Source organism: Micrasema longulum, unplaced genomic scaffold (assembly GCF_059751315.1).
Source record: "Micrasema longulum isolate JH-2025_06_02 unplaced genomic scaffold, ASM5975131v1 h1tg000469l, whole genome shotgun sequence".
Classification (NCBI taxonomy): domain Eukaryota; kingdom Metazoa; phylum Arthropoda; class Insecta; order Trichoptera; family Brachycentridae; genus Micrasema; species Micrasema longulum.
Genome location: NW_028277667.1, coordinates 651152 through 673169, shown reverse-complemented (window position 1 = coordinate 673169; position 22018 = coordinate 651152). Strand labels below are relative to the sequence as shown.

Below are 22018 nucleotides of genomic sequence, written 5' to 3'. Positions count from 1 at the left end.
AAATAATGACTTTAAAACTACAGTGACACAGCAGACATATATAACACAACAAACATAATTAAAAACACGGATATTTACTATGAAAGAACGGCCTTTAACAAAGAAGAGCTCCTTGGGTAATCAGAGGCAGAGGATCGACCATTTACGCAAATGAACGTACACAAAAATAATTACTTAAAACTATAGTAACACAGAACACAGTATAATATTTTTTTTAAAAAGAAGACATATATCTACAAAAAAACAAATAGGATTAGAAAAAAATATATATAAAAACATGAGTATGAGTTACAACAAACATAATTAAAAACACAGTTATTTACAATAAAACAACGGTCTTGAATAAAAAAATACTCCCGGGGTGAACAGAGGAAGAGGATCCGAAAACCACCCCCGTAAAGGAAGGACAAAACAAGAGAATGTGTGCATTCCGCTTGGAAAAAGCACAGTCCTAACTGCATCAGCATCCCACAGGAACAGTTGCCTGTCCCACCATATCTAACCCACCTAGGCGTCCGCGCATCTGAGGAGTTCCCAACGCGACACCAATCTCCGGACAAACCGACGCGACGGAAGAGTGCAAAATTCGTATTGTTGGCTATCAGATCCACATTCCACGCAGGTCGCACCACCGCTGTCTAACCATTCAGCATCTCATCTCTGGCATCATCAGACAGGGGCAAGTCCAAGCTTATGAAGCTCGTCTGGAAACTCCCCATGTCCCGAAACCATTTGTGCGGTATGATAAAACACCTTTTTGTTTCAAAACGGGTTTTATTTGTTTTTTTTACTATTGTAGGGATATTTATTTGTCTCCTGCGTTAAATCGCGTCAATAAGGTTCAAATTTATTTTAGTAGTTAGTATATACGTACGATATACAGTCAAAGTACATAGTATGTAAGTAATGTATTGTTCATAGAATTAATAATAGTCCAGAAGGAGCGTAGAATCATATTTGAATACATCGGACTGTGGCCAATAATTCCCCTACTATGCCTCACTTTCGCCGCGCGCATTCGTTATGCCGTCGTGTAATGTTGCACGATGGGAAAAAATATAATTATAACACGGTAAGGTTAAAAAAAAGCAATCTGTTAATTTCTCTAAAATTTTATTGTGCACGCGGAAATATTGATTGACACAACAGAGTAGATAAGTAAAGGGTCATTGAATAAGAGTAATTTAATTAATGAACGTTAAACTTAAAACGTAAAACAAATTTTATTTTATATAAAACGGATATTTTTATATCATGTTAAATAATATTTGATGTTTTAAAGATAATGTCGGTCAAATGTCCACGATAGAGTTGTTTAATCCGAGATCCAATTTGTATTAGTTCTCATTAGATGAGAAAACTAGGGTAAAAAAAAATACTACCCTAGCAACACTAACGAAATGCTCAATTTGTTTCTTCGACAATCTGACAGGTGGAAAAATAATTCAATTTTTAAGTAATGCATTCGTTACATACACATTCATTTGCTAATTACACATGAAATGTGATTGCATCCTGTTTCTTTAAGATCCTAGCAGTAGCTCTACACTTCAAAAGGACACATCACGGCATAGTTGAATTCAAATCAGGAGTTGCGTACTGAGTGACGTGTACAAAGAAACTAATGGGTCAAAACGTAAACCTACTCATTTCGCCTTCTGTTTGATGTGCGTATGCGGTTTCTGGACTATTCTGAATTCTATGGTATTGTTCAATGATAATATTACAATGAATTTAATTGGTCATAAAAACAAAAGTAGGTTTGTGTACACAACACACATATTTACTTCACCGTATAAAGTATTAAGCAAGGGTAATATAGTGTTACTAGTTGCTACTGATGTAGGCTAGGCTTCATTTACGCAAACGTTCGTGTTGTGAACTGCAAATTATACCTACATTATTGCAGTGAACTTAACTATCTACTACGGACGATGGACTAATAATGTAACGACACATGTAAGTAATCGGAATTAAACCATGTTGTTAAGAGAACTATATATATGTAGGTATTTGTCGAAATCAGAGACCTTGCAAAAACAAGTCAAAGTCAAATTGTAATTTTAGTCTTATACGTTTTTACACTTATTTATTTATAAATTTGTATAAACCACTTTAACTTTAGAGTTACGCGTCGACGGGTTTCGATGTCACTTCCTCATCATCAGGACTTGGACTAATTTAGAATAATTTGTGATGCTATTTTAGTATATTGTAAAATGTAAGAAAGAAACAGAAGAATGAAAGAAGGAGAGATAAAGAGGGTAATATAATATAATAATTATAACAGGCATATTTTTAGAAGAGGACTCGAAGTTATCATTATTATTTTATTTTATAAATTATTTTTAATTACTTTTAGTTTTTTAATTATTTTTAAAAATTTATTACAATTTTTTCTTTGTATTTTACAATAGGTATACATAAGTTACAAATACAAAAAAAAAATTACACAAACACAAACAAAACCCACATAGGCATGGTCTGTGTGTGGGTATACATTTTACTTTAAATTTAAATAAAGGCTACTGAAAAAATATGATAGATGAAATAGAGAAAATGAATAGAGAAAATGAGTAAATTAATCGTGAAAGTATACGCTATTCATAAAAAAATAAGCAATTTAAATCAGTTTTTTTATCCATAATTTTAACAAAAAAATTAACATAAATTATGGGGAGTTTTTGGTAAATGGCTTTACTTATTTCTAATCATTCTAGATTGTCAAAACGAAGACCATTTTAATGAATATGTAAAATTTCTACACCCGTTTCCTGATTAAAATTATGGCTTTCGGATATAAGATGATTTAAACTTTACGAATTCTGAGAAGTTATTATTGTTGAGACATCTTATACATTCTTTAATGAGGAAGTTCAGAGGTTTTTTTAAAAAAAATTATTTGTTAATAAACTGTTAAACTAAGTCAAAAATTTTTTATTTTTATTTTTATATATCGTATTATCGGCGCTACGATTTTTCAAAGTTTTGTATTTCTGAAATAACTCCGCGTGTAACGTCAGAGGTTCATTTCCGCTTATTCTCATTCAGTTCTTTCCATTGGTCCAGAAGCGACAAGCAGACCGGAAATCTTCCATAGCTCTTAGATTATAGGTTGATTCACATGAACCAGTGACGTCATTTAAAGTAGTGCGTTTTTATCAAAATATTTATTATTATTTTTTCTGTACATTTTCAAGAAACTTTGTCGTACAATTTAATGCTCTAATTTTTACCCCGCGTAAGAAAACATTTTTTGTATCCAATTTCCCGTAGGGCTGAAGTTCCTCATTCTAATATAAGATATTTTTTTTTAATTATCTAAATTTTAAATTGAAACCGGTCGACGGATAACTCGAAAGTTAAAGTGGTTTTTATAAATTTATAAATAAATAAAAATAAAGTGTCATACCTGAAACCTTTAGTGAAAAATGTTTTTGATATTAAAAAATATTACATGTTTTTATTGTTATTATGTTATTATATATAATATACATTTATTAATATATTTTTTAGAAAATAAATCAGGAAATAATATTATACATATTTTAACTTAAATTATCTTTAATCAAAATCAAAACTTTACTAATTTTATGAAGTGGATGCGTTTGTATTATATGAAATATTGTAGTTACCTAAATATATATTTTTCATTGAGGCTTTTAATAAAAATATGATCATGTAGTCTGAAATACAAAGTTACGTAATATACTAATATATTATTTTCATATAATTTTTCTAATAACTTTTTGGAAAAACTCATTTACTGACAAGCATATGACAATATTTGTTTATAGACATATTTACACATCAAACAATTATATTACGGTAAAACTCCAATTATCCGGATTAATAAGTGCCAGGTTTTATTGCTTTCGAAAGAATGCAGCGAATTGGAATCACCTTAAAAACTTACTTGAACATGTCCAGCAAAGTTAATAGCACAATTAATTTTTAATTAAAAACATGTCCTTTTTTTATTACCTGATAACGATTTTGTTTTTTGGCAATCCGGGTGACTGAAGTTCAAATAAACGTAGTTCTTATGTATTTAGAAAATAAATAAAAAAATGTGATAAAAATTAAAGTATTTTTTAAAAATAATGTTTTCTTATTGGGATGCTCTACGCCCAGGGAAACATAGGAGACTTTTTTTAAATTAATGTTTTTTTTCGTTTCCCTTATGGTGCCTTCATCTCGGTTGAAATATCGGCTATATTTATTCATTTACTTGACAAACGTACTATCCTGCTCAATCAATATATTTTTTTGTTAATTTATTGAACTCATTTTTATGTTACTTTACTTTTGATTTCATTTTTTTTGCAAGTGATACCGGTTAGCCGTAAACAAATACTGCATTATATATAACATATTAAGTTTACTAACACATACAAATAACAAAGGCGGCAATATGTTTATGAACGTTTTGTATGACATCATATGAAAATTGTAATTTAAAAAATATTTCACTCACCATTTTTGGCATCTGGCGACGTTGTTTGAAAAACTTCACTACCTTTGTAATCTTGAAACACTTTTTCCGATTGAACATTTCGAGACGTTTTGCTGGAGTTCGATCTTAAAACAATATTCACGCTACTGTTTGTAGAATTTTGATAAGATTCTTTAAATATTGAAGTTTCGAGTAAAATAACGTCGAGGATACTTTTTGTCGAACGAGAATGACAGTTTAAATTTACGGGATGTTTATTGATGACACTAGTTGCATTTTCAACGCGTAATATTAATGTAAAAAACAGTAACACACTACGTATTCCACAAAGCATTGTGATTCACAAATGGTGCTTTGCTAACTTATGAAAATCATTCCGCAGATGCAAGAGGAAAATTTACGAATCCTGGAAATTCAATATGTTTATATAGTTTATTTTGACCATTTATCCGCATAAAGATAAATCACAAGATTCACTTGTAGATCAAAATTGCAGTAATTTAACTAATCTCGTCAATACTTTTTTTGTTTTCCCGCCGTAAGTTAACAAAAAAAACAAATGAGTAGCAGCAATAAGCCGTTTCGTGTTCCGTCTTCAAATTCAAATCACGGTTGACAGTCCCAGGTGTACTGTATCGAGTTTCTATTAACAATGGCGAATAAGGTGATGAATTTGATGTAATCGTCATGTTGTCACAATGACAATATCATCGTTACTCGCTCCCTCCTGACTGCGAAAAGTGATCCTTGATGTCAACACACTTTGAATTCAAGTCATCTAAATAAAACAATAATAATTAAGCGTAATATAAACGCATATGTTTGTAGATTATGCTTCCTATTTTGCAATAAAACTTTATTAACTCTTTAAAATTTTACCTCGTTTTTTTTTATTAAGGTTAGGTTAAGTAGAAAACAGATAAGATCCGAGTATCTTTTAAAATTGTTACCTTCAAAAATAAACTAAATTTAATAAATGAGTAAATAAACACCATTTTTGTTAATACAGTCCTCCTGGGCCCGTATTACATTAGAAAATAAACAACGTTATTGTCAATTGTATAGACAATTTTATAGACGACTTTATGGAAAGTAAAACCGTCTTTTCTATACGAAAATATGTATGTGATGAAGATTCAGAGTATCATCGTCGGTGACTTATTATTGAAAAAGTTTTTTTTTTAAATCACACAATTTTTTTCTGTACGAAAATGCGTATATTTGTAAAAAAATGTACGGAAAATTGATAATAAATAATGTTTTTTTACACGCGGTAAAAAAATAGAGCATTTAATTGTGAGGGAAGTTTCTCTAAACTGCATGAATTTTTTTAAAAATAAAAATGAACTAATTCAAATGACGTTCCAAGTTATTCTAATTCAACCAATGATAGAGCTTTGTGATGGGTTTCCAGTTTCCGGGAAGCTAACCGTCCAATCAGTCAACTCACCGAAGAGAACTAGTGACGTGACGCGTGGAATAATTTAAAAAATTCAAAACTTTAAAAAATCGTAGCGAAGAAGAAGATAAATATATTTTTTTTAGTTTGATAGTCTATTAAAAAATATTAATTATAGAAAAACAATGAACACGTATACACGTTTTCGTACAAAACAATCGATTTTACTTTATAGACTATTTTTCGGAGCCCTGGTCAATTTATAATATATATTTCATGTTAATATAAGTTGTGTCCGCTTTTTTCCTAATTTAAAAATGAGCACCGAAAGTAAAACAAAATGGTAAAGGTTATCGTCATTCGAAAAAAAATCTGCTTTACAATATATTTAAATCGCTTTTAAGTTACATGTATTATTTTATTTGATTACAAGCCTTTATAATGGAATGCCAAGTAGACGAAAGTTACTATTTTCGACACCTGTTCGCGTTCAATCGAAGGAATAAAGCTGCCAAAACTGCTCGCGATATTTGGGCAATGTATGGTGAAGATGCTACGAATTATTTACTAATTCGTCGTAAAATAATGAAGGAAAATGCATTATTGACTAATTTTTATTTATCGTGTACTTTTGTTATTGGACGGTAAAAACGGACTCCACGAATGTTAAATTGTTTTAAAAATTCTTTATAATCACTTTGTAAAACGCCCTTGAGGTATTACGTTACGAAAATGGCGCTGTATAAGTTATCCCTAATTATAATAATAATCAATTATTATATTATATTTTGTATAAAATAATATTTTGTATAGTATGCTTTATGCTTATGCTGGCTAGATGCAGAATAGATAAATAAGTCACAATAAATATTTTAAAAAACAACGTTTGATGTATTTATGTCCGCCAATGTAGGTAGGTACCTACTATTTGTTTACGCTGTAGAGAAATAGGTTTTATAATTGAATTCACAATTCACAATATTTTATACATAATTCGTATTTGCGCAGAAGTATTTAAAATGAAAATGTATTCAATTATTTAGTTTTTAACTTTATATTGCTCTCCTGAAAATTTTAGTAAAATTCGGGCATTCAGCCAATGATACGTTTATAATATTATGCAGGGGGATTTCAATGCGAGTCGAGAAGTCAAGGGTGTCTTCAGTAGTTGTCTAAATTGTAAAATTAAATTTTCAAAATATAAAAAAAATATTTATAGCAAAAAAAATTGAAATATCTTTGACGTTAGGTTACCGAAGAAGGTACTTAATTTTTTTAATATAAATAAACATAATATTATTGTACAATACACAGCATTTCATTTTACTTCGTAGACAATTTAATTTGAAGGTAAATTTGCTACCTTCTCATTGTAAAAATAACTTAACTAGACTATTCCATGTTTTTGTAATTTCAAAATATTATTTTTAAAAAGTAGTTTTTCAGAATAAAAATAGAATGTGCGATGGCCGGGAATCGAACCCGGATCAACTGCTTGGAAGGCAACTATGCTGACCATTACACCACCATCGCACATTTATACGACGGCAATATGTAATATAAATACGTCAATAAAAAGATTAACTCAAATTTTAGTTTTGCATGAATAGTCTCGATGTCTGTTCTTTCTATTTTTTTTTTTTACCATAAAATTATGCAATTTTTACCATAGAATTAAAATATGGTTTTTGCATTTTTCGATAAATTTTATATATCAACAACCCACAGAATTATAATACAATCAACCATAGCATTTTTTTTTAATGTAAATTTATTGACAAGTGAGATTTTTTCAGTGTAATAATTGTGGAAATATAATTACAAATTTCATAGTTTAAAATTATTTATTTAATACATAAGTTCGACTGAAACGGTATTATTGTACTATTGCTGCGAAGTTAAATTTCATAGAATTTAAATTTATTGGTTTCAATGGGCTTATTAGGCTACCTAACCTAAAAATTATTTCTCACACGCGAAAGATTCTCACATCACCAATCGAATGCTAACTTTTATAGCAGATATCTGTAGTCTGTGGTGCTCATCCCAACGAAGCGCATTACTTTGTATAATAGATATACAAATTCACATTTTTGTTCATTTAAAAAAAACATACGGGTGTATTAAAAACAAAAAAACAAAAAGTCCGCTGAGGACAGGATTCGAACCTGCGCGGGTAGAACCCATTGGATTTCAAGTCCAACTCCTTAACCACTCGGACACCTCAGCCGTTGGGCGAGTCGTCGATATAAACTATCAGTTTCTATAGCAGGGAATTGTTAGTCACGTGATCTTCAAAATGTCAAATCGTACGTCACGATTACGGTCAAAATAATTGCAGTAAAACTCCGTTTATCCGAACTTCAGTCATCCGGATTGTCAAATATTCTGATCCTATTCAGAAAATAAAAATAAAGGAGATCTCAATCAACATTGATGTGTTGGTTTGTACATGAAGAGCGAATGGACGGCGAACTAACGGCTAAAAAGATTTACGATAATATTTCGATGCAGTTAACGAGGAAGACCGAGAAAGACACGACATGACTAAACCCAACATATACTCGAATAAACATATGTCTGACGATACTGTCATATTTTTACAGTAGGTTAAGTACTTGTTGAACACGTGAAGGGTCGTAGTTCAATAAAATAAGTGAGCACTTATTTTACCACAATATTTGATGGTTATTATTTATTATATTACGTACTTACTAAGTATTAACCTAATATTTTTAAAGGTCACATAACACATTTTTTATAAATCACTTACTAAAATATAGTGTGAGACAATGACGTAAAATCAAATAAACACTTTACAAGCGTAATATTTGACTCCTTGCCTTTACGCTCCAACGGACTTTCGTCATGTTTGGAGGTGACTATCAACAATAATGCCACCGCATGTGAAGAAAAAATCCTGTAATAATTACAATGAAAATTGATGCGTGTTGTATTAGGCGAATTCTGTAAACGTTACCTAAATAGTGGTTTTAGTAAGTGGCCTAGCAATAAAAGACAGCTTTTATAACGTATAGGTTTTTATTATTCTAACTGTAAAAAACTGTACAATGATATTATTTTTATTTTATTAGTAAAATATCTAATTTCTCACAATTTTAATAAATTTTTGCATATGTATCTATTTGTATCTAAGTATGACGATTTGCCTTTTTCCAAATTTCCAAATCCAAATACAATATTTGCCATATCTCCTAGCTCGTGCCTTATAAATCCACCTCCGTGTAGATTTGTGAGTTCGAAGCTCATTTGCTGACTTTTCTCGATTGAGGCATAGAACATTTCGATTTACTGTACCTATCTAAGATGTAGCTAGTATAGAAATAACTTTTCTTTTATACGTCAGCGGTACGCAACAACTTTAATTTTAAAACTTCATTCTGTGCCCAGCAGTCAAATATACAGGGTGTTCTTTAAACCCTGTCACATCCGAAACCACGATGATCAGTATGGTCAAGAAGATATTAGCATATTTAAAAAATATTTAGAACGAAGAAAAATTATTTAAAAAAACCAAATGGTGTCTTACTTTTGCAGGGGAAAAGCGAGGGGGGCGCGTCCGTGCAGTTGACAGTGTATCAGGCTCCCCCTTCCCCATTCCTCGTTTCTCCCCTACAGGAATAAGCAACCATTTGTTTTTATTTATCTTTTATTTTTTAAGATTTTAGTCGTACTAAAAATTTATTTTTATGTGCCAATATGTCTTCTTGCTTATACTGATTATCGTGGTTTTGGATGTGACAGGGTTTAAAGAACACACTGTATAACTGTAAAAAATATTTTTTTACCCGTTTTGTTTTGCAATAATATTGGTTATAAACATGGCGCTATTTCCCAGTAATGGTAAGGGTAGAAATTGGGGATGGAACACCTCAATCATCCTATGTATGTAAGATTACAAAACTCAAAATATAGTGACTAAAATTTGGATCTAGAAAATATTGCTAAAATCCTATGCAAGAGCTCTGCTGAGTCATAAAAAGTCATGTGCGTGAAAACGAATTGGCAAAAAACACTTGGCAGCGGTGGGATTCGAACCCACGCCTCCGAAGAGACTGGTGCCTTAAACCAGCGCCTTAGACCGCTCGGCCACGCTACCGATGATGAAAGAGGCCATAAACAAAAATAAAACTATACATTAAAAACATATGTATTTTCAACGATTTTATTATTGAAAAATACCCATGAATTCAATACATAAGCACATATTGTGTATAATAGATACGTTATTGATAAAGCATATTTATTGTTTCATTGATAAAGCTAATAAAATAATTCTTTTATTGTATAATATACTAGCGGACCCGACAGACGTTGTCCTGCCCGAACGTTGGCTTGCCTGCTATCATCTTGGAAAAATACTTTTCATCTAGGTACTTGTTTGTGATTAAATTCCAAAACTAAAAATTGTTGATACTCAAAAAATATTGAATTTAAGTGGGTACTTGTTTATGGTTGAATTCCAAAACATAAAATATTTTTTTTTTTCTAATATGGCGTTCTTTTTGCAAACGTCAAACTCCATTCGTCTTACCAACAATGTGGTGTACTTGTGTAGGAATACAATTTTTTTTTAAATGTATTGAATTTAGTATCTATTATTTTAGTATTACCAAAAATCTAATAAATATAAATAAATGGGTAGAAATTATAAGGAATTCAAGGAAAGAATCTGATCGAGATCCACAAAAAAACAAAAAGTATGTAAACATTCAAAAACAAATTTTGGTTAAACACAAAAAAACAGCATCTTTCCATTTTTTGCAAATGCATTCTCCTCGAATGCAACCCCGGGAGATCGATGAATAAAACATTTATACTCATAACTTTTTTTTTACATATTTGATTGAAGATTTTAATATCTACGAACACGCACAGCGCAAAGATCTATATTTCTCTGAAAACCGCACGTAAATCGGTTAAGCCGTTTAGGAGGAGTGCGGTGACATCACAGTACAGAGGAATTATATATATAAAGATATAACATACCGTCAAACATGACAATTTTGCCCAGCCATGACAATTTTGCCCACTGCCGAAATCCATAACAAAATCAAGTTTCAAAGTAAGAAAAGTTACTGGTATCATAAAAATTACATTTGGTAAGTATATTTAAATAGTTTCAAGGCAAAACTAAATATTTAGTTTACCGCCAGCTTCAGTTGATCACTTGAAATTTAAAGTTAAACTTGAAGGTCTGTTTGTGTATATCTACAAAAATTGACAAAACTTTTGTTGTTGCGGAGTTTGTGTTGAAAGGAGGCAAGTAAGTTTTATATATTTCATTGCATACATAATAAAGACACTTTAGAACGTATTTCTGTATATCTATTTGAAAAAACACAATAGATATTTAAGTGGGCAAAATTGTCAAAACACTAGCTAATAAATCTAAGACACGTCTAGGGTTGTCGCTAAAAAAAACATTATCCAAGAAAGTAAAAAAAAAACAAAGTAGAAAATATATAATAAAATGAAGTAAATGGCAAAAACATGGTTTTAAACGAGGTAACGGGATGTTTTGTTCAAACTGGCCCATAAATCAGATTTTTTGTCAAAGATTTAACGAATATTGTTTTGTCATTTGTAAGACGCAAACGTAATGGAGCTTTGTGTGATCTCAAGTTGAGGATATTGCTGATGTATTTAATTGGAACATAGTGAAATCTTTACCTGAACCTGTTATCTTGCGTCAAGGTTTTCATAAATTCAATGTAAATCTTAAAAACTGCAAGATTGAGTCATTTTCTGTGAGTAATTGTTTTACAAAAACCAATTTTAATTTTTACCATTCAAAAATAATGTAAGAATATCCGACCACATTTTAGAAAGTTTTATTTGTTAAATTTGCCAGCTTTTTGTGAAATTATGAAGACCTTTTTTTTATTTTAAATGTTTTTTTCGTATAAATATTTTTAACAGTCTAAAGAAGAAAATAAAACATACAAAATATTATGAATTCTGTACATAAATACAATTTCAAAGTATAGGTAATCTGGCAAATAATTGCACTGCTGTACAAAAAAATAAAGATCGTTTTTTTTCTACATACACATTTAAAGAAAAATCGTTTTGGGGGCAAGCTCCCTTAATTACGAAAATCGCATCAGAACTGAATGATTTGTGAAAAAAAAATGGCTTATGCATAGTCAAACACGAACAAATTAAAAGGATTAGAGATAAACTCCTTTCTTTTTGTTAAAAATCCTATTATGTGCCAACCCTGGCCCACAGATCCACATTGTATAGAAAAATTGAGGAAATAGTTGAAAATTTTGCCCACCGGTTTTTTGCATTGATTTTATAATGGTGATGCCTCAATGATGCTATTGTTTAAACATAAACAGTTTTTTTCGCACAAAAAGTAGTAATAAACCGTATGATAAGGATGATAAAACCAAAAATAACAGTTAATTACCAAGTGGGTAAAATTGTCAACCAGTGGAGATAATTTTGCCCAGCATGTTTTGTCTTCTAAAGTTGCATAAATAAAAGAAAACGTTTTGTACTTGTAAAAATGCTCAGAATAATTAGTATCACTATTCAACAAAATGGATAAGAGTAGTCCTATACAAAAAAAATATGATATTGTAAAAGTTTGTTAAAACTGGGCAAAATTGTCACGTTTGACGGTACATCTTAATTCTATGATATATAACCATATTTATGACATATTACGTATATTGGTTTGAAATTATTTTTAGTTAAGTAATTATTATGACCGTATTATTGCGTATACGACTGTAGATTTCAATAAATATATACTTTTAAAATAAATAAAAAACTCGAAAAGAAAGCCCAACTCATCACATGTAAAGTGCACGGTGCAAATTATGTATATATTATAATTCTATGGGTACAAGCATCGGGTAAGTATTGTAGAGTTAAATTTTGACAAAAAAGCAATGGATTTATTTTTATTCTTCTAACTATATCCTATTATTCTCCCAACATTTTCTTTTTCTTCAAACGGACAAATAGTTTTGTTTTATGTAAATAATTGCAAATATAATAAATTTATCATAGAATACTTTTCTTAATTCTATGAAATCTATATTTCTTGCTTTCGGTCGATATTACGTTTAGTAAAAGGCCTAGATAAAATATAGTAAAATAAAAATTCTTACTGCCATCTTTTGGAAAAACATATATAACACTTTATGTTGGTTTCAAATTACGTTACGAATAATCACAGATGTCACTATAGCGTGGAATTGCGCCGCAGAAACGTCAAAGTTGTAAATGTGACTTGACACCTGACATCACGGTTCGTATAATGTCTTGATTAAAAATAAATGCATGATCTAATCTAGTAAGAAGTATACGTTTACTCGCGTCTAGTTGGATGGTTTAAAATTGTTAGGATTCAATTTGCGTACAAATCGCTCGTTGTCGGGCGCGGCACGCTAAATAAAATATTATTTATATCGTGTTTGCGCAATACGTACATTATACACATAAATTAATGAAGTGTAGACAACAGACAACTTAGTTTATCTGGTATTTTTGCCGGCATGTAACAGCCCGTAGCTGTTGTGTTATTGTATCAAAGTTTACAGTGTGTATTTTTAAAGTTTGTTTCGCTGTAGTTATTTTCAGTTTTGTTTTAAAATGGTATGTTTTTCTGTCAGTTTTATGGGCTCATTTTTATTTTAATGCCTTTCTTTTATATTTTTTATTCTTCCAGAGTGAATCTCAAGATATGGCAGCAGCCAGTAAGCCATGTTCTGGTGAGGTTACTCACAAGGCTGGTGGATCAGAATTAATGTCAATCGTTTATGCTGTTGCTAAAAAGGTAAAAAAACATTTATTTGCGCAGGTACCTACCCAAAAACATTGATAAAAAACCAACTTAGTTGTCATGTAAAAAAAATGGAAAATAAAATGAATTATTCGCTTAATCACGCCAATCTCCCAATTTAAGAATCGATTTTTTATATCATATCTTGGGCTACACGCGTATGTAGTAAAAATAAATACCTACCCATTTATTAACTGTCTAAATGGCATTGAACAAACTTTACATTCTAACTTGTCCAAAGCAACATGTTGATTCAATGTCAAACATTACTCACTATGATTTAATCATTTAAGCATGCCATCACCTACTTTTTTGTTTACAATGCCTTAGAAACACGAAACGTTTTTAAAGATAAGTATTTAAGAGATATTAATAATTATGACTTGAAATTCCATTATTAAATTAGGACATTGAAAAGAAACTATTACTTTGACTTGTATTTATCATTATTTTATAAATATATATTGTTGTAGACTTACAAGATAAGCGAGTTTATAATTAGGTATAATGTCAGGACACTGCAAAATACACAAACGCAATCTGCGGGAAGGATAAATTACCTCGGTCCGACCACTCACTCAAAGCTAGCTCAAAAAAACTTTATCGTCCTGGCTCCTAAGTTTTTTAATCATCTTCCGGCAGCCATGGTCTTAGGAAATATGACCACATTTCTGATTATCGTAGGCAATTGAAATGGCTCAAAATTAGACAGCAGAGAGACTATCACTCCCTCTCAATTCTGTTCAATGTACTTCATAGTCCTAACGCTCCTATATACCTGCGAGAAAAATTTCAACACCTATCAGTTCATGGTTTACCTCTTCGTTCTAATTCTCAAGGCACTCTCTTAATACCCATCCACAATTCCTCTTTCTTCTCTAACTCATATAGTGTTCATGCGGCTCGACTGTGGAATCATCTCCCATCCTACTTACTACATTATCTCTGTTTAAATCACGTCTGAAGAAACATCTCATTTCTCTTCCTTAATCTCTCCTCCTTTCCTCTTTCCTTAAAATAGTTTTGATTTAAGGTAATTTATAAACAAATACGTTTATTTATATTTTTATGTATCTTTAGCTTTTTAATATTTATTTTCTATTGAATATGTTCTGTAACTTGAATTATAAAAATAAAACTATTATTTTATTGGTTGGTTGGAAGAAATTGCCATTTGGCAATAGACCCGCCAATGTACAAATAACATTATATACAAAAAGTTAAATAAATAAATGAAAAACTCCACAAGTGCCAATGTATTTAAGAAAAATATTTATATTGCCTGTTGCACATCGAAAGGGACGAGGTTGTCAATCTTTTTAAACTTCTAGACTAGTGAAAATTTACTAACTTGCTTTCTTTCCATACTTAAATGTAAATTTTCCCGTTGAGAGTTGGTCGGAACAATATTGTAATCATAGAATTAAGAATAGTCCAGAAGGAGCGTAGAATCATATTTGAATACATCGGACTGTGTCCAACTATCCCCCCTACTTTGCCCCACTTTCGCCGCGCGCATTCGTGAAGTCGCCGCGTAATGTTGCCAGATGGGAAAAAATATAATCAACACAAATGTAAGATAAAAAAAAGAAGCAATTTGTTAATTTCTCTAAAATTTTATTGTGCACGCGGAAACATTGATTAACACAACAGAGTTAAGTAGTTAAGTAAAGGGTCATTTAATAAGAGTAATTGAATTAATAAACTTTGAACTCAAAATATAAAACAAATTTTATTTTACATATAACGGATATTTTTATATCATGTTAGTTAATATTTTAAAGATAATGTCGGTCAAATGTCCACCACGGCGTTGTTTAATCCGAGATCCAATTTTCATTAGATTTATTTATTTATTTATTTATTTATTTATTTACGGACAAAGTCCATTATAAACATTACAATTAAAAGAAATTTTTACAAAGGAATAAAAAAATATAAGGAACAGAAATAAGCAGCAAAGACAGATGATAGATTTTTTAGATTAAGTAAAAAGCATAGGCTAACTATACAGATTCTTTAGCTGATTTGTAAAGAAAGACATCCTTACACCATAATAATCAAGATCTTGATGATCGTTCACCCGCCTGATCATTCTGGGCAAAGGCGACTGTGCACCATAATTGGTCCTGTAGTGACCGAGGAAAAGCATTTCATTATTTCTTAGTCTACGGGTGGGAACGTTAAAAAGAATCTTTTGCAAAATTTCAGGGGCATCAATGAGACAGTTCATAATTTTATACATGCAGATTATATCTGCAATGCATCTGCGTTTTTCAAGACTTGATATGCTTAAAAACCTCTCTGATGAACAAAGTAGGGTAAAAAAATTTACTACCTTGGCAACACCAACGAAATGTCTATTTTGTTTGTAAAAAAAATCAGACTGTGCACCCTCTTTATTTAAAATTCCTATTTTTAAATTAACTATTTTTCATTATGATATTGTTTTCCTTAAAAACTAAATGCTGTGTTATTTGCGCCAGGTATGCATCGTCGGCACCATCTACCTGGTGGGATACATGCACTGGTCTGTGGCCTGGTTCCTCGGGCCACTGGTGCTGTCCGTGATGAGGGACAAGTGGAGACAGGACAGCGACCTTCGCAGGACCATCGCTAAGGCATCGGCCATGGCCTCTGAGAAGGATGTGGTCCTGGCTCGTGTGGATGAATTGCCGGCCTGGGTAAGTACAGATGCTATTTTTTTAACTATATTTTTAATGTGCCTTAATATTAAAATGTTACCACATAATGCAAATGTTGTGATTACATTTTAATATTCAACCCATCGAATTATGATATTCTCGAATTATGATACTCATTTTTTTAATAAAAAAAGCGATTTTCCAAAAATTAATAGGTTTTTTTTTATACATCATAATAAAAATTTCACTGCAGTTTCGCAGTATGGCCCTGAAAAACCGTGTGTAGACTAAAATTTAAGTTCCCGTTATTTATTTTTAAAAAAAATGTGTTAATCACGGTGAATTTTCTTTAAGAAATCTCGCTAACTGAATTGAATGTTTCAATATAGAATTTTGTTTTGCCAATAGAATGACCTTCTTTTGTTATTGGCTGTGATGATTTCACAGGTTTTACGTAGTCTAATATACCACTATCTATGTTCTAATAATATGCTAACTTTTATTGAGGTGAAATCTCAGTTGACCCGTAGCTATTAATTATTTTTACGACTACTAAATCAATCCCACGGTCCTTGTATCATTTTTTTATTTAATTGGCCAATACACAGTGCTACCATCTACACTGTTTTTTTTTTTGCTTTGCTTACTTTACTTTTACTTTTGACCTGTTATTGCCTTTTCTTTAATCGGCCATACTAATGGCCATTTTGACTGGCTATACTACTTTACAGTCTGTGCCAAATTCACTGTTTTGCGTATGTTTGAAGTTCTGATCCTAATAATATTTGATAGTTCTTCTAATAAGAAGCACACTTAGAAATCTCCACCAGTTTTGAATTACGCTATTATTTAGGTAGCTTGGTTTTTATGTATAGTTTATTTTGGCATCAATAACTAATTTTCCGTTTTGTTGGAGATTTCTAATATTGCTTCCAATACCCTCATATATTTCCTAGATTGACACCTGAAGTGCAAGACTTGCTTGCTTCGAAAAATAGCGTGGATGCTCGGACTAGAGAGAGATAATTATTCTTATGCTGAAATAGAGTCAATGTTAAATATTTCTAGTCTACAAAAACGTAAAACTAATATTGACTCCATATATATGTTCAGCATACTAAATGGTATAATCGATGTTCCATCATTACTGGGACAAGTAAAATTCAATATTCCGACTCGTAGATTGAGAAACAATGAAGTACTTTTCATCGATCCGCATAGAACAAACTATGGCCTAAATTCTCCAATGACCCGCCTTTGTCGTATTGTTAACTCAAGACAAGATCTGGACTTTTTTGGTTTAAGTTTACAACGATTTAAACAAGCACTAAATAAATAGTCCAGATCTTGTCTCGATGTCCCTTATGTTTGTCAATGCTTCTTTCTTTTTTTAAAAATGTTTTAAACTATTCTTTTATTGTAATATTTAAACCTTATAAATTGTATACATGGACAATGTCCGTTAATAAATAAATAAGACTAATGACCTTGCCCTTATGTAACAGATGATCAAGATGTGCTGCATTTGATTTTGAAATGCGGTGCCCTATGCACCATCAGATGCAGATAGGAGTATTACGTGTATTTATAAATATGGATTTCATTTTATGAGCATGTTTGAAATGCCATTTGTTGATATTAATTTGATACTTTTGATATTAACCCATTGCTCCACTAATAAAGATGACATAAATTGGTCATACAACACACTATTAATTTTGATACATTTTTTTATTACAATAACATTAAGACTAAATTAATATTTTGTAATAAATAATGTAAAATAAATTGTGATTATTACATTGTATTATGAAATTAGTAACCGAAATTGACTTATTTATGTCATTTTTATGAATAAAGTTATTGTCATTCAGTTTTAATGTTAAAAAAATCTCTTCGAAGTCAACCGGCGAATTGCCGGTTTTGTGGGTCAGTGACAAATTGACCTTGGCCGGCGATTCGCTGGCTTTGTGTTGCAATGGGTTAATTTGATAATGTTGAAATTAATTTAATAATCTTTATACTAATTTGGTTATATAGATGTATATATATTTTTTTATTAATAAAAAGAAATATTAGCATTCTTATAATTTACACAAATATTTCAATTTTGGTGGCCATTTTCAACGAGTTGTAAATAACTCACTATTAGAAAATGGAAATCAAGTTGGGGTAGAGTGGGGTTTGAACCTGCAACACTAGCCATGGGACCACAACCCGATTAATTTGAGAATGTTGATATTGATTTGATAATGTTTATATTAATTTGATAATGTTTTTTTTAGGTATTCTTCCCTGACATCGAGCGAGCGGAGTGGTTAAACAGGGTATGTTCCAAATTAAATTTACTAAAGTAATGTTAATTAAAGACAATACAATAGACAGGACAATATTGTTTTGTCCCAGCTCCGCGAACAGACTTGACCGCACAGGACAGGACAACTATTTGTCTGTAGTTTACATGTGAAGCGTTGCAAAAATGAATACGTGACGACCTGCGTTACGAGCGAGTTCACATTTTAATTAATTATTTTTATACCAAGATGTATTGGAATTGTTGGAGGACGAACTAAATAATAAGAAGAAATTAATGAGTGAAATTCGGCATTAACATAGTAGCTACAATTGCCTCCACCGCGTTTTCTCTTCACTGTTTGTGTTGAGCAACAATGCGCCGTAAGCAGTCGAATATACATATCAACTTTGTAATTTCTTCCGGACGCCATCTACGTCACATTTTCAGCAAAAAAATCACAGGAGCGACAAGTGTGCGCTGAGCAAGTGGCTATTATCCTACTGTCCCGTCCGTGCACGTTTACACGAGGATAATGCGTCTGCGCGCGGTGGTGGTGGTAATCCATTTTCCTGCAGATATAGTCTGCTTATCTATCTCTGAGACAATGTCTCGGTCCATTATCCTGTTCTCCGAATTTCTGTCGTACAAGCACAATAGGTGCTGGGACAGGACAATATTGTATTCTACTTAATTTGCTGAGTTGGCAGTGAACCTGTTAAACATGGAAAATCACAAAATTATTGATTCGAATATTTATTTAATTTTAATAAATTAATCGTGTATTTTTCTTAAGTTAATTAATTTAAGTAATTTGACAACAATATTTTGAGTTTGTCCAAATTTTTGTGGACAACGACTGGATTCAACTCCCTGGGGAGCTGTTTATATTAACATATTACAACAGAGATGAAGAACATTTAAGAGAAGGTAATATAGAAGTCTAGGCATCTACAGAGCTTATGACCTGTCATTGGCTGGTTTAAGTGGCCACTTTACACACTGTGTAACATTCACCATTTTGCTCATATTCGAACATTCACCATTTTGCTCATATTCGAACATCTGTTGATGTTTGTGAAGTTAAAGAGCTGTAACCTTTATTTATGCGGGTGAGATTCATCTAATTGAATTATTTAAACATCAACATATGAAGAATTGAAGGAATATAGATGTTCGAATATGGGCAGAATGATGAATGTTACACAGTGTGTAAAGTGGCCACTTAAACCAGCCAATGACAGGTCATAAGCCCTGTAGATGCCTAGACTTCTATATTCTTCTTCTTCTGCAGCCTTATTCTCTGCACTGCTGGATGGCGGCTTCTTCCAAACGTCTCCATTCCTTCCTATCACCCGCTTTCATCATCCACGTTTTACCGGCAATAGAGGCAATGTCGTCGACCCCTCTTTTCTGTGGCCTTCCAACACTTCTTTTGTTTGCCCATGGTCTCCACTTTATTATTTTGGGTGTCCACCTGCCATCATTTTGCCTCGCCTAGTGTCCTGCCCACTGCCATTTCAATTTCGCTGCACGATCCATGATATCCACGGCTCCGGTTCGGCGCCTTATTTCTTCATTTCTTATTTTGTCTCTTAGACTTCTATATTACCTTCTCTTAAATGTTCTTCATCTCTGTTGTAATATGTTAAGCAATTTGAGTTATTTATTTTATTTGAAATTGCCCATCTACAAATTATTGAAAGGTATTTGCATTATTTTCTGTTTAAAAACAGTTATCAATTTTAAAATCTAAGTCCTTAATTCTATTAGCACTAAAGCCCTAATTTCTGCTAAAATAATTGCCAAAATATACATTGATAGATGATGACATAATGTTGACTAAAACTGGGCTAGAATAGGAGTGGTTTTATAAAATATCCATACATTAAACTTTATTGGCTTTGTAACTAACACCTTATACTTCTAACAGTGTGTGTCTAATTATAATTACAGTAATGGGGTTATTTTGTGAATTTTGGACGGGCATTCTCACTATTATTATAAATTTACACATATGTATGTATATATTTGTTTCCAAGGAATTGATGAATTGAATGGGTGCGTTTTAATATTTTAATTAAAATTAGTGAGTAGATGAAAAGCCATTTTGAATAATAGTCAATAAATATATCTAACCTTGGAAATAAATACAAAAAAGCTTGTTAAGTAGGCAAATGAGGTATGCCGGTGGGGTAAATAGTGCCATGAGAATAATATTCCGGCGCCCTCCAACATACCCGTCAGAACAGCTGTTCCAATACATGAAGGTCCTGGATATGAGACAACTGTACCTAGAAGCACTTACACACTTCTGGTTGAACAATAAGGAGATATCTTAGCAAAATGTTTGTACAAGGTTTTCCCAGAGCACGAATCATGTCATACCCAAAACCCGTACGACCTTCGCTCAAGAGATATAATATTTCGGAAGAGCGTATTAAGTTCTCATTGCAACACAAAGCCGGCAAATCGCCGGCCAAGGTCAATTTGTCACTGACTCACAAAGCCGGCGATTTGCCGGTTTGTCTTTGAAGTGTTTTTTTTACATTAAAACTGAATGAAAATAACTTTATTCATAAAAATGACATAAACAAGTAAATTTCGGTTACTGATTTCATAATAAAATGTAATAATCACAATTTGTTTCACATTATTTATTACAAAATATTAATTTAGTCCAAATGTTCATCATCATCATCCCCTTTCCGAACCTAATGGTGCATAGGGCACTGCATTGGTAACAATCGCAGCGTATCTTGATCATTTTTTTTGTTGCGTGAAGGTAAGATGATTAGTCTTACGCTTCAGGTACCAGTCCAGGGACTATGAAATATCTTAGTGTAAAAACACTCTTTTAAATCAATACTTCATATCAACCATTTTGGGAATCGAACCCGAGACCTCTTGCGCGGTAAGCAAACACGCTGACCATTACACCACGAGGGCGACTAAGTCTTAATGTTATTGTAAAAAAAAAATGTGTCAAAATTAAACAGTGTGTTGTATGAACAAATTATGTCATCTTTATTAGTGGTGCAATGGGTTAAGCGCATAGAATTCTTGTGGAGACTTATGGTGACCACAAAACCAAATTGAATGATTGTACGGGTTTATTTCCTCGTGGCAATTTATTTCAGCCAACCTATTGTAAATAATTATGTATGTATTATGATTATTGTCACATTTTAAAACAATAATTGATTACAGATTCTGGTTCAAGTGTGGCCAAATGTGAACCATTACGCTCGGGAGATTATCAAAGAGAGTATCGAGCCAAATGTCTGCAAGAGTCTTGCCAGCTACAAACTCAATGGCTTCAAGTTTGAAAGGATGATTCTCGGCACTATTGTAAGTTAAATATAGTTCTTTTCCACTTGCTGAATATATCGTATTTGATATG

The 22018-nt window shown here is 31.7% G+C and overlaps 2 protein-coding genes and 3 non-coding genes across 5 annotated transcripts in view; 1 reads left to right on the top strand and 4 right to left on the bottom strand.

The window, feature by feature from the left end:
• LOC148281354 (O-acyltransferase like protein-like) overlaps positions 1 to 5110 on the bottom strand; it is a 37678-nt gene extending 32568 nt beyond the window's left edge. The window contains exon 1 of the mRNA XM_088226868.1: positions 4478 to 5110. Within this exon, the coding sequence (XP_088082994.1) occupies positions 4478 to 4790 (313 nt within the window). The 5' untranslated portion in view covers positions 4791 to 5110. The remainder of the gene's footprint in view (positions 1 to 4477) is intronic.
• A 2206-nt stretch (positions 5111 to 7316) lies between these two features.
• TRNAG-UCC (transfer RNA glycine (anticodon UCC)) lies at positions 7317 to 7388 on the bottom strand. The gene has a single exon. It is a non-coding gene; the product is annotated as a tRNA-Gly (tRNA).
• Positions 7389 to 8002: 614 nt separating this feature from the next.
• On the bottom strand, positions 8003 to 8084 carry TRNAS-UGA (transfer RNA serine (anticodon UGA)). Its single transcript has one exon. It is a non-coding gene; the product is annotated as a tRNA-Ser (tRNA).
• A 1809-nt stretch (positions 8085 to 9893) lies between these two features.
• Positions 9894 to 9975, bottom strand: TRNAL-AAG (transfer RNA leucine (anticodon AAG)). The gene has a single exon. It is a non-coding gene; the product is annotated as a tRNA-Leu (tRNA).
• Positions 9976 to 13105: 3130 nt separating this feature from the next.
• Positions 13106 to 22018, top strand: part of Esyt2 (extended synaptotagmin-like protein 2) — a 53847-nt gene continuing 44934 nt past the window's right edge. Inside the window, exons 1-5 of the mRNA XM_088226803.1 lie at positions 13106 to 13143; positions 13564 to 13671; positions 16164 to 16361; positions 18608 to 18649; positions 21826 to 21966. Of these exons, the coding sequence (XP_088082929.1) occupies positions 13579 to 13671; positions 16164 to 16361; positions 18608 to 18649; positions 21826 to 21966 (474 nt within the window). The 5' untranslated portion in view covers positions 13106 to 13143; positions 13564 to 13578. The remainder of the gene's footprint in view (positions 13144 to 13563; positions 13672 to 16163; positions 16362 to 18607; positions 18650 to 21825; positions 21967 to 22018) is intronic.